The sequence below is a fragment of the Eucyclogobius newberryi genome, unplaced genomic scaffold (genome assembly GCF_026437365.1).
Source record: "Eucyclogobius newberryi isolate DKJ021-1_F unplaced genomic scaffold, fEucNew1.0.hap1 SCAF_13, whole genome shotgun sequence".
Classification (NCBI taxonomy): domain Eukaryota; kingdom Metazoa; phylum Chordata; class Actinopteri; order Gobiiformes; family Gobiidae; genus Eucyclogobius; species Eucyclogobius newberryi.
Window position 1 is genome coordinate 8,837,100 of NW_027315757.1, and position 13,997 is coordinate 8,851,096.

Consider the following 13,997-nt stretch of genomic DNA (forward strand, 5'->3'; position numbering starts at 1 on the left):
ATCAAAAGCTCAACAAACAAAAATACTAACAATTGTGAGTCAAATTTGAAATAATTCAAATTGTAAATTATTTTAGAATGGAAAAATATGCAAATTTACTATAACGGATGACATAACACAACACCAATTCTCAAACCATTAACAGTTTCCTTGAGGCCCCCTGGTGGCTTTTGGGCCCCTGAGCATTTACCCTAGTTTGCTTTTTGCTAGAAACGGCCCTGTTACTGTATCTTCCCTTGATTATTGCCCTAAACAGAAATGTGGAACACCATTGATTTATTTTTCACATTTTGGGGTACGAGAATCACATTATATAATAGCCTATTGGTATAATTGTTCAAAGGTACATTGTAGTAGTTGATTGGAAAAAAAAAAAAAATACAGCACGTATTGGATTTTAGCACACTGCTATCAGTTGATGTAAGACTAAGAAATCATATGTATAAATATAAATTCAATTTGTTCATGCCATTATAAATACATCTCTTGTTTAGATTTAGACAACCAGCCACTGGGCAATATATTGACACTATTATTAAAATACAATTTGGCTAAGTCTGACACAGCATGCTAACACCCACTAACCACTGTGCACCACACAGCCAAACACACAATCATGAGGGCGTAAAGTGCTAGCTAACATGCCTGCGACATGTTGGCTAATTGATTTATCCAAAAGACGACACCGGGATTATGTCCAAGACGGTAACGGAATAACTGGCAGTAGTGGCAGATCTCCTGTTCTCCTCTCTGTGCCTCGTTGGGATAATGCAAGAGAAGAGATGTGGAATGTATTGTTGCATGTAATAGATAAAAATATATAAGATACATACTGCTTGTACCTACGTGGACTCTGCCTACATTCACGCACCCGTCTTCATTTCTCTTCAATTTGCTTTGCTGCGTGGTCACTTTAGGGTCATATCACTCTGGCAGCTTCAGGTGACTGCTAAAAGCTCATTTGTCATGTAGTGTAGATCCTCTCCGCATGCTCTGGCTTGGGAAATTGTTTTGACAAGCAGCTGTCCATTCGGTTAGATTTAACACACCATTTTCATTATCACTTGTTATACTACTGTTAAAGGCAGTGTTAGAAATGTATGATACACACATGGACTAAAAGGGGCATATGCACAATGATGCAGACTAAAATATACTTGTGATTGCTTAAAATATGTTCTGTGCAATAGTCACAACTGAAATACCAAGAGTCAGTCAGAGCTCTTTATAAAATGAATTAGTGCCTTCTGATCCATGTCGAATGCAAAGCCGTGTGTGTTGTAATGTTCAAACAGCACCAAATCATCCTGTACTGAGAGTGTCCAAGAGTCTGCCTCTTTAAATAACCTTTGAAAACAGGGCACTGAAACAGCCACAAAACCATGTGCAAATCATAGTAATTACACAGCTGATATCTGCTTCCTGTGCCCAAACAAAAGCTGAACTCAGAATGACCCAAAATGATGCTACAATGAAGTGAAAGTAAAACACCATAATGACTTTCATTTCCAGGCACAGTTTTGCAGTCATTGGTCTTTGCACATTTTCTATACACCTAGCATGCCAACAAAACTCCAAGGCAATCCTGTCAGGTACTGTACCACAGTATACAGCGGTCACTGCTCTCTACTGTGTCAAGAGGAGAAGTGTCTCAACTCTTTTCTGCAAATGGATCACACTAGGTCCTCCAGTCACAATTTTTGCTGCGCTGACACGCCCTTCCAATAATCGAGAATGTCATGGAGGTCCTCTCCTTTCGCAAACTGCACCTTTTTGCGAAGGGCATTTCCAGCTGTAACATAACAAGCCTCATCACGCTGCCCTTTGCGGTATGGTCGAAAACGCTCCCATATACGCAGCGTACTCTCTGAGTACTCTGGGCTGGAGGAGTACCCGGAGTAACTGGAATGGTGGCGCACAGGGGACAGCTGGGAGTAGGAGGCTGCATCTCTCCGGGAACGGGTCAGGGGCTTCAGAAAGGACACCTTCTGGGCTGGGGAGCCCTGGTGGGAGCCTTCATAATACAGAGCTGGAACAGAGTGGCGGTGCTCCGAGCAATGGTAGTCCTGCTGCACATCTAGCTGCTGCTGCTGCTGTTGGGGCTGCTGTTGAGGCTGCTGGTGGGGCTGCTGGTGGGGCTGCTGGTGAGGCTGCTGGTGGTAATGGTGAGACCTCTGGTTCTCCTGATGCTGAGCACCAACACCACCACTGTCGCAGCCACCACCCCCTCCTCCACAACTCCCACCACCCACTAACGGTAGCCTTTCCAGGGGCTCCCCACAGCCCACAGGGCTGGCCCGGTCAGGATACTGCTGCTTTGCTTGGTTGCACCCATCTGGACTCCGTGGCTCAGAAACATCCAGACTATAGATTCTAGCACTACCACGATCCCGGTCTCGCCCCATAGAGCCACAAGAGGTGGTGCTGCACTGTTTCTTCACAGCATTTACTCCAGCACTTGCTGCGTCTGCACTCATTTGTCGCTGGATGGGGCGTACAGCGGTGGCCGGTGGAGGGGGGCGATAGGGGGGAGAGACAACAAAACCTCCACCGGTGATTCCTGGCCTCTCTGACAATGGGACATTCAAAGGGGGAATAGGAGTAGGGGCTTTACTCTGAGGAGTGACTGGGCATGTCTCCATCATACTAGAAGAGAGTGGGATGAGGCCACGGGTGAGTGAGGAGTTACTATTTGGGGGAGGAGAGGTGGGGTTGGAGGATGACGTGGTACTCGTGGAGACCCCTGAAGCAGCAACCGCGGCTGCGTCCAGTTTGAGAGCATCTATGCAGTTGTTGATAATCTGGTTGACCTTATCCACCTCCATGGCGATGGTAGAGATCTCTGATGCAGAACCGCGGCCGTCGTCATCCGAGTCCTCTCCCATATCTGTCCCATCATCATCTCTTAAGTCCTCTGCCCTCAAACCTCCATGAGCAGCATCTCCCAACCTCTCCATCCCTGCCCCTGTCCGAATATCCATATAGTTCCCCTTGTTTGTTGTCAACGCCTCTGAAAAAGCTGTGGCCATCTTTTCTACCTGTGGAATACATGAGAGTCTAGAGGAGGTGGTGTTGGCAGAGTGGAGCATGCCCGAGCTGGATGACGTTGACATGGGCAGTTTGTTTCCATGATGGTGCTGGTACTGGTGATGGTCCCTGGACTGCTCCTGGAGCTTTTGTACGGCAGAGGGGTCGTTGGCCACCGCTGCTGCCACCTCTGGCCCATAACGCATTTCCAGGATCGTCTTTTTCACGCATACGGATTTCTTTTTCTCATCGTGCATGCGCTTCTTACGCAGACAGTAATAGACAAACCCTAGAAAGATTAGCATACCAAAGAGGCATCCCACAATGGTCATTATATAGTGGGTAGTTGTGGAAGGGGAAGGCGGCATTTCGTCTGGATTTTGGGCTCGCGTGGCAAAGGAAATACAGGTGTGGTTGTATCGCTGCGAGTTTCGAATGGACGCTACGCAGAATGTGTAGTTTGTATGCGGCTTGAGTTTGTTCAGCGTGATCAGCTCCTTTGTGTTCTTCAAATTCATAACGTCGGAGACAAACGTGTAATTGTACTGAGTAAGGATGTACATTTTGCTGTAGGGACGCGGGATGTTCACCAAGAGCGAGGCGGACAACAAAGACACATGGCGAAGCTTGATGGTGGGGGTGAAACTGCGGTCTGCAGACGAGGACGAGGTGGTCGGTTGGTAGTAGGGCCCGATCCCACCAAACATATCCGGTCCGATCCCTGAAGGTCCATCTAAGTCGGGTGGGAGCGAAGTATACCCTGATATCATCACTCCATCTCGGCAGCGTGACGATAGAATATTTTTGGCATTTCGAGTCGCCGGTCCAGCCGCAATCGGGCTCAATAATGGATACCCGAACATTTCTCGCGGGGTTTCGCATTGCAAGCGATCGTAAGTGTGGGTAACATTATTGAAAGACTCTAACCAAAATAAAAAGCTGTACAAATCGCACCCACAGTGGAACGGATTGGCTGCCAGTTCACACACCATAAGACGACTAAGGACTGCAAATGTGGATGGGTCAATTCGAGCTAGCTTGTTAGACGATAGGTCGATGCTGCTGAGGCTAGGGCATTCCCAGAAGGCGTTGTTGGCGATGACTTCGATGAGGTTGTGTTGGAGGAAGAGACTGTTCATTCGACCCAGACCGCGGAGCATGCCCTCGGTGAGGTTAGTCAGTTTGTTGTATCCCAGCTGGAGAACCTGTTAAAACACAATGGTTTAATATTTAAAAATGTGTCAATATTTTACTGTGTATTGGCAGAGGTTGAAGAACCCCCACTCTGTGTATGACGTACAGTTGAAAGTAAGGACTTTTTTGGAAGTACATTGTAATAAAAACAACTCCCAAAATAATAAACTTATTGATTGAGAAGCTTTACATGCTGAAGTGAACTATGTAACTTTTCTTGTGGAAAGTACGCCACCTGCATTTCTCCAAATAGATGTTATTTCTTATCCAAGAATGTGCCACACTATGGAAAATAACTTATTTATCTCTGTTGATATATGTAGGTGACACTACCAGCCCAAGTTACAGGTCAGGTCCGTGGAAAAGAGACCATGCTCACAAGAATGCATGTTTTTAAAGGTATATTTGAGTTCAAAGACACCTGTAATGATGTTGCCTGACCCGCCAGCCCCGCCCAGACGGTTCTGTCTCTGCTCTAAACTCCGCCCTAGAAATTGAAACGCAGCGGTCGAGCCCCAGACCCACACACAGTTTTGATAAGTAGTTTGCCAAAATGTGTTGGGAATGGCTGGTCAGGCAAGTAATGCTGTGCTGATCACGAACACAAATTCCAAAGTGCACCTTTAATTTGACATTGTGACATTTACATTTTATTAGAGATGTGTTGGTGTTTTATTGAGTTTGCTTGAGTCATCATACATAAACAGTAAACTGGAGTGCACTGTGGAGAACATAAAGCTGAACTAAACGAGCAACACTTCACTGTTTATGTGGCAGCATATGGCTTCAAAACCCCTCAACCTCTCACATATTTTAACTACATTTGGTGTTTATTTTGCGACAAATATTTCGGAACGAAACCGTATTCAGTGTTTTACCATAGAAAAGATTGAATCTACAAAAAAAAGTGTTGCATCAAAGGCAAAGTCAACTATTTTAACCTTTTTCCAATGTTTTCTCTTCCATTGTTTACTCCGAGTATTTTGATTAATTCATATTTTAGTAATCTTGTATTGTCCTGCAATTGAAGCTCAAGTTCAAATTCCTGTTTTCACCTACCCCCTCGCCCCACCCACAAATAAGCAATTATTTGATAAATTAACACTCTGACTGCAGTGCTCTTGCCACTTAAAAAAATATATTATAAAAAAAAAAAGTAAATGTAAATCTGCCGCTTTTCATTATGAAGAGTTTTGAACATGAAGTTAATGGACCTATTTTTATGACTAAGATATTTTAGATTAAGAATTAATTAGATTTAACAATATGTAAAATAATGATCTAGTTATGTTATAGTTCAATAATAAGTACTTGAAAAAAGTGTAGTATGTCTCCTTTAAGGTTGCAATATGGGTGAAACTAATTGATGAATGAAATAATCTATAATCTTAATATTTATTTAATTCATATGAAATGATTAATCATTTCCTTGAGGTTTTCAGACTTGACATCTTGCTTTATCAAGATGTTCTGAACACATCATTTTAGCTTCATTTGGGTCTAATTAGGCAAAAATCTCATATTCTCAAGCCTTCATGATTAAATAAATAATTGATGAATCAAGAAAATAAAACGCCAACTCTGGCTAAAGGCAGATTGATATGTATTGCAATCTGAATTCTGCTCTACAATCATTCAAGAAAGGCTCTTGGGGTCGAAAAAAAGAACGTCCATGCTGATTGGTCAAAGTGTCCCAACAGTGGAATGAGCTGTGAGCAAAGTCGGCCAAACAAATCCACAGCCAGATTGAACTAACCTGTCCATCGACTATTGTCTGAAGAGCAGACACATGTTTAAAACTCAATTTGTTCCACATGGACCCAGAAAAACCTACTTTCCCTCCACCATCTCCTTGTCAATTACCTGTAAATTGGCTTGCCCGGCGAAGGCCCCATCTTCAATGTAGCTTATGTCATTCTTGGTGAGGTTGAGGTCGGTCAGATTAGTGAACCGATACATAGAAGTGAACAACACCGCTTTGAGCTTGTTCTCGTTCAACCTGAGATCGTGCACTGTGTTGTTGATGTGCTGGGGGATGGTCTCAAACGGGGGCTGGTTTTGACTGCAGATAGCCAGCCACACGTAGCCTTTGTCCCCCTCGATAAGCCAGCAGTCCGCCTCCGTCGCGCGGGGAAAGAGCGACAAGGCGAAAAAACACAGAAGGAGAGCCGAGGTAGACGGGCCGACTTGCATGATGTCGAGAGGAGGAAGTTAAAAAGATCCTTCGGGAATTGGTTGGGAAATAAGGTTAGGTGGATTGCTTTGTACGGGTCCGTGGGGCGCGTTGTAGGAAAATAGGCTTAGATATTCCGATCACAGCGTGGTGGTCATTGTGTTAGCAGGTGGTCCGTGTCATATTGTATTGGAGTGCAGGGGAGGCTGACGCTGCATGTCTTCACAGTCCTCTCACATGAACGGGTCCATAAGGTGATGCAGAGTCTGTAAAGGAGATGAAGAGAAAGGTGTGTTAGGACCGAGAACGGTATAGTGCATGCGAGTTGTATGTTTACACGTCCAGTGAGTATCAAATAACTCCATCATTACGGCTGCTTATTGGTGTGCGTTTAAAGCCATAATCTAAGCCTGAATCATACTTAATGAACTAATTATGAATTCAGTCTTTGCTCTGTTCATTCATCTTATTTAGGCTATAGAAAGTGTAGTTATTCTAAAGTTTGTTTGCTTTCATATCTGACTGTAAAGTGGTTGTCTAATGAAAGGTTGCCGGTTAGATGCAGCTCCAGCTAGAGCATCCTGTTGTTGTGTTCTTGGGCAAGACATCTCTTTGTTTTGAAGGACACATACTATGAATTATGTGTATTGTTATTGGCCGATAAACATGCGCTTTTATCTCATCAGGATTTGTGTTGGATTTCAATCTGTGAATTACAACGGGAAGAAAAACAAAAGCTAGCTTTCATTAGGTGTGATGAATAACAAGTCTGGTGATGATTCATAAACTTAAAAACAGTACAGAAGAGCGTTTGCTGAGGCTCAAAAGCAAAATGACTTCAAAACAGGATTCATCAAACGCTCAGTTTAAAGTTTCCCAGTTTTGTGATGTCATGGGTAAAACTACAATGTCTTTCGCTACTGATTTATAAACTTAAACATGGTACAGAAGATCTTGGAACTCTACCTACAACATCAGAAAACTGGGAGATTTGAGTGTTTGCGGAGGCTCAAAAGAAACAGGACTTTGCACAAGCGTAAATACAGCTAAATACAACTAGATGGAGGAACAATGTTAAAATAAACGCACGAAAAAGTCAATTTTAGCATAATATGTTCTTTAAATATCATCAGCAGCGTAACATCATCCCAGGACCTACTTTTTATAAAACATCTGCCCCGTCTTGTCGACCACTTTACGCTAATCTGCCTGGTCACCGTGCTGTCCCTGCGCTCCTGCCAATTTGCCACCTTCCTTCCTTATCCCCCCCATAGGCTTCCTCTTTTAGACACGACCGCCGCATTAATCACCCAAACGCTGACAGCACATTGTCTCCGCCGTCGTTCCCCCCATTATGACACCGCGCTGGCAAAACATAAGCTTTCTCTCCAATATGCATGTCATTTGAATAGCAGTCAGGCATCTACAGAAGGCAGGGATTAGCGCGTTGCATCATCACAGACATTGTACTGGAAACCCCACAATTACATCAAACATGAAAAACGGTTTGAAATCCATGCCCGTCGAGCGAAGGGACCCCGAACAACCCGCCCGTTAAACAATGCAGGCTTTTATCCAGCAGATATCGTCTCTTCGTGCTCTGTACTCGCCCACGTACACCTTTCATCACAGCACAACAAGTAGGAGAAATGAGATGTAAGATGTAGGTCATTTCACCGCGCGGCAAAAGATGGCTAAAGTTGAATAGATATTATGATTTGAGAAAGTTTGAATAGAGTTGATTTATCTACTTATTGGGCAGTTAGCATATGAAGCAGAGGTGGGGAGAGTAGTCAATAATTGTGCTCAAGTAACTACATTGAGTAAGCAAGCTGATGTTATTCACCTCAGAGCTGTCGAGTACCTCATTAGCTTTCGGCTGGTTTCGTTTCCGCCAAGGTCTTGTGAGGCTGTTGTAGACTGATGGGAGGTTTTATCTAAGCCCAACATTCCTAAAACATAAAGGGTTTTCTTTCTTCACAAAATATCATTCCTCAAACCATCGAGCCATCTCTTCTTGCTGCTGACCGTCTTTAAACGTGTGATTTGTGGCTTTTAGATGAATATGCTCTGAATATACGTCAAGTACTGTAAGTAATGTTACTTTGAGATCATATTGTTCAAATAAAAGTACAAAGTAGTGGTCCAAGAAATGACGATACGCTACACGCTTTAATAAAACATGAACTAAGTCTTAACTCATAATGAACAGCTCATTTACAAACAATTATACAGGCTTAGTAACTACTTAATTAAGACCCCTTTATTCATGTTGTTACAAAGCCTGAATACTTCTTAATAAATTACTTGTTCATGCTTCATTAAGGCTAATTCATGTGTAGATTAATCGATTGATAAAGTCAATCACCACCATTAGCACTATTTTGATTAGTTATATTATGATTAAAAAAATATTTATACTGGTCACAGCGGAAAATAAAAGGCTTGCAGTGAGTTCGTTTAAGAGTTGGTTGTTAAATCGTGAGTTTAAATCTACTTTTCAAATGTTTACCAATGGGTTGAAGTAATTCTGTGAACACCAGCGATTTTGCGGTCTTGTCAGTGCACTTTTAGGTCAGATAATAAAGATACTTAATCATTTTAAGAGTCAAACAAGACTGTATTTGGTTGACTACACCCCTAATAATGAGTAGTTATAAAGTGGTAGCAGATAATACAAATTAAATTGTAAAAAACATACTAAGGTCTGAGTATTAATAATAAGAGAAAAATTTGCGCTCACCACAGCTATAAAATGTCTTACCTAAGGACACAACGACAGACCATGGTAACTGTGTGTGACTGGAAGAGTGGTGTGCAGTGCTGTGAGTGCTAATGGAGCTACTGAAAACAGGGGTTATTTTCTGATGGTGCAAGTAAATTAAACTTAAAATAAAGGGATTCGTTTTACCTAGAAACCCTGGGCAAATTGTAATCATTACAAACGTCCTCTGTGTTTCTAGTCACTCGCCAGTCATTCATGTCTCTGAAAATGTCTGCAAAAAATCCCCCAAATTTGATCTAGTGTAATGTAGCAAGCTCAGAGGTCTTCAGGTAAATCTGATTTGGGCTATTTTAGTTGAAGCTTAATCAATTCAAAATGATTCATCCATTTTACATCCAAATTTGAACGATTGAATTGTCTGGACACATCTCGAGGTAACTTCTTGTTTCTTTTTGTCCAAATAGGGCTAGAGCTGTGTCAGTTGTAGTTTTATTTGTATTTATTTATGTTTTAAGCAACATTATCCTGAAGCTCTAATTGAGAATATTGTGAAACAAGTTAACATGGAATTGCCTGGAATGTTACACAATATAGCATTAAAGTCATATGGTATTGTGCATTTAGTCATTTGCAGTCGGATTTTAATACAAACGTGTGGTAATACTACATTGTTTGAACATTCCAGGCAAATAATTCAAAGCAGGTGTTGGATGGACCCAAATAAACAATTTGAAACAATCCAATATTCAGAGGAAAAGTCATACAATCTCCAAAAATCTGGTATAAATTTAACCATCAGCCTCTCTCCCTTCACTTCCTGGTTACCGGGCCAGTGTCTAAGTGTCTATTCTTTGCGATGAAAAGCCAAGCGTCATTTTAATTGGGACAGAAATGTGAACCACTTTGAATCAGTCCCTGTGCAAAGTCTCGGGAGCCGTGGAATTGGGTTCACAATCCCATCATATGACTTCATCTTCATTACGCTGTGAATGATTACCCAGTTAGCATGTGTTTGGAGATTTGCGTGTGGGAACTGCAAATGGGATTTTCATTTTGCCCAATCACCGACAGAAACAATGGAGATTTATATTTACACAGACATGTTCAAGCAATTGACTATTCTAATTTTACTAGTTTATGTGATGGTCCTAGAGAATTTGATCTGTTTCAAGAGATTATTTACACCTGGCTCTGTGCATTTGTCTGATTTATGTCCAGAAAATTCAATTAGATTCAATTAGAACGCCCAAAATCACAACAGTAGTTACCTCGGAGGGTTAATATGTGTTCAATATTCATTCCCTGTTTGCACTAGTGTTCAAAAATAAACCTGTATGTGTGTTCTTTAAGCAGCAATATATCGGCCCATATCGGTCTCTCTCTAGGTTAACACAAGAGGTGGACACTAACAAAGCATTTGTACTTCAGTATTGTACTTAATTATATCTGTTAGATAACTGTTCTTTATTTTAGTATTACAAAATACTGACACTTGTAATTCTGCGACGAGTTGGCCACTGTCCAGGATGTACCCCGCCTAAGGCCCGAAGTCACTGGGATAGGCTCCAGTCACCCGCGACCCCGAAAGGGAACAAGCGGTAGAAAATGGATGGATGGATGGACACTTGTAATTCTACTCCTTAGAAAACGATTTAGTTGAAGACGTTTCGACAGACTCAGGCACAGAGGTGAGGGAGGAGTTCATTAAAATGCAGAAAAAACAATCAAGTTCTTTATCTATAACATACCTCTGTTCCACTTAATTTACAACTCATTATAAAGCCCATAATTAAACTGATAACATACTTAACACAGTCCTATTAACTGTATGTTTAACTTTTTTAACTTCTAACTAGGCCTGGGCAAGTTAACGCGTTATTATCGCGTTAACTCATCACTTATTTAACGCGATCAATTATTTTAACGTGCATTAACGCAGGTCGGATTGCCCTGGTCCGCACCAGTTCTAAAGCCTCGTACAAACCGCTGCGGACGAATCGCGCCCGACGCAGAATTTGAGCGCGTGAACATTAGAAAGACAAACGCACCGGACGCGCGTTCTCGACTCGCCGGACTCACGTCCATAGAATACACTCAGCAGCAGACGTGCGTCCGAGTCGTCCTGCACATGCTCAGTGGAGGAGTTGTGCTGTGCTGCTTTTCTCGTGGTGTAAATGGATTTTAATGTTGGACCATGGCTTTGTTTTATCAAGTTTACAAAGTCAGCGGCTATAGGCGCCAGCCGAGGCAACCCGCCGGGGGCCCGCGTGAGCAGGTCCCGCCGGGGGCCTGCGTGAGCAGGTCCCGCCGGGCGCCGTAGCTGGGGAGATCCGCGAGAAGGGCCCGGCGCGCGTTTTTATCAGATGAAAACGTGAATAATCTGGTGCCTTAGCAACTGGCTTAGTGCAGAGGAGTAAAAAACACCCAGTTTTTCTGGTTCTTTTCAATGCCCTGGCAGTGGCAATAAGCTTTAGTCTTATGTTTGATAACATTGTTTAAGTTAAAATGTACACAATGTATTTATTTTTATTTAACTGGTTAAGTGTTTGTTTGCACAACTAATGTTATGGCGCTTTAGTGTCAAGTTCTAAGAATGTACAAACTGTACTGAAGTGTTTTCTGGTTTAGGGGCATTTGGTACTAGACTGGTTCTGCTGCTCCTAAAATGTTTCTAATGTTTAATGAGATTACAATGTTTCTGACGTTACCTCTGAAGTGGCCTGTTCATCTTTAATGATTGTGGCTCAGGATTTTGTGGCAAGTGAATACTTAATATTTTATTTAACTTCTACTGAATAAAAATGCTGATGCACTTTACACTTCTTTTGAATTGATTTTGAAGTTTGCATGTAAAAATGCGATTAATTGTGATTAATCAGGGAAATAATGCAATTAATCGCGATTAAAAATTGTAATCGTTGCCCAGCCCTACTTTTAACTTTTTAGTACATTTACAGAAGTGTACTTTTGTACTTTTTCTAGGACGTTCAGCTGTACTTTTTAGAGAAGTAATTGCACTTTTACTTGATTCATGAATTGCAGTACTTATATCTCTGGTCAGCACAACTTACTAAACATTTGATCTGTGTAATTCTGCTATAAAAAACACACACTTTAAGCACCTGTTCAGTGACAAAAACCCTGAAAAGTGTATTTTACATAAAACTAGTCAATGCTTGCAAAAACTGATACAATTCAATACAAGATAAATTTACTCAGGCTGGAATTCTTCAAGGACGTTCGTATATTAAGAGTTGCAACCACAAGCCCACATTGCAGAATCTCCTTTGATTCCATAAGCTCATGCCCAGGCAGCGCGCAGCAATTGATTTTCTCTCTCCGCCGCTCCTCCGTCAGTGGTTTTTATCGTGACCACAGGAGACGTGCTCTCATTCAATGCTCCACATACTGTGAGCCAGGGGCCTGACAAGAGCGACGCATGGTGCACGGTCTCCATGCATGTGAGTACGGTCTCCATGCATGTGAGTACGGTCTCCATGCATGTGAGTACGGTCTCCATGCATGTGAGTACGGTCCCCATGCATGTGAGTACGGTCCCCATGCATGTGAGTACGGTCCCCATGCATGTGAGTACGGTCCCCATGCATGTGAGTACGGTCCCCATGTATGTGAGTACGGTCCCCATGCATGTGAGTACGGTCCCCATGCATGTGAGTACGGTCCCCATGCATGTGAGTACGGTCTCCATGTGAGTACGGTCTCCATGTGAGTACGGTCTCCATGTGAGTACGGTCTCCATGTGAGTACGGTCTCCATGTGAGTACGGTCTCCATGTGAGTACGGTCTCCATGTGAGTACGGTCTCCATGTGAGTACGGTCTCCATGCATGTGAGTACGGTCTCCATGCATGTGAGTACGGTCTCCATGCATGTGAGTACGGTCTCCATGCATGTGAGTACGGTCTCCATGCATGTGAGTACGGTCCCCATGCATGTGAGTACGGTCCCCATGCATGTGAGTACGGTCCCCATGCATGTGAGTACGGTCCCCATGCATGTGAGTACGGTCCCCATGTATGTGAGTACGGTCCCCATGCATGTGAGTACGGTCCCCATGCATGTGAGTACGGTCTCCATGTGAGTACGGTCTCCATGTGAGTACGGTCTCCATGTGAGTACGGTCTCCATGCATGTGAGTACGGTCTCCATGTGAGTACGGTCTCCATGTGAGTACGGTCTCCATGCATGTGAGTACGGTCTCCATGCATGTGAGTACGGTCTCCATGCATGTGAGTACGGTCTCCTTGAATGTGAATACGGTCTCCATGCATGTGAGTACGGTCCCCATGCATGTGAGTACGGTCTCCATGTGAGTACGGTCTCCATGTGAGTACGGTCTCCATGCATGTGAGTACGGTCTCCATGCATGTGAGTACGGTCTCCTTGAATGTGAATACGGTCTCCATGCATGTGAGTACGGTCTCCATGTGAGTACGGTCTCCATGCATGTAAGTACGGTCTCCTTGAATGTGAATACGGTCTCCATGCATGTGAGTACGGTCTCCATGCATGTGAGTACGGTCTCCATGCATGTGAGTACGGGTGTGTGCGTGATATAGCATGAGGAAAAAGCTGCCTCGGAGGGGAAGAGCTGTGATTCAAAGAGCTACTGATCTGTTTGCGATTTATGACAATGCAGATTTACTTACAAATGGGGAGTGAAATAGTTTGGATGTCAGGTAAATGCTCTTATACAGTGTAACAACTTTTTGCAGGGTGAAAGAGATAAAGAGTGACTTAGCTAATCACTGAAGCCCTTTAAAAAACATTTTCTTGAATGAGAACCCTATAGACGTATGTAACTGCCAGGGACTTTATTTGTAGGGAGCAGCTCACAGACAGCACTGAGGGGCGGGGC

General features: G+C 43.1%; 1 protein-coding gene across 1 annotated transcript in view; it reads right to left on the reverse strand.

Moving 5' to 3' along the window:
* Positions 1 to 999: 999 nt before the first annotated feature.
* The window catches only part of elfn2b (extracellular leucine-rich repeat and fibronectin type III domain containing 2b), a 59,575-nt gene continuing 46,577 nt past the window's right edge, over positions 1,000 to 13,997 (reverse strand). Inside the window, exons 2-3 of the mRNA XM_072442475.1 lie at positions 6,085 to 6,660; positions 1,000 to 4,232 (exon numbers count right to left, since the gene is read on the reverse strand). Of these exons, the coding sequence (XP_072298576.1) occupies positions 1,692 to 4,232; positions 6,085 to 6,414 (2,871 nt within the window). The 5' untranslated portion in view covers positions 6,415 to 6,660 and the 3' untranslated portion in view covers positions 1,000 to 1,691. The remainder of the gene's footprint in view (positions 4,233 to 6,084; positions 6,661 to 13,997) is intronic.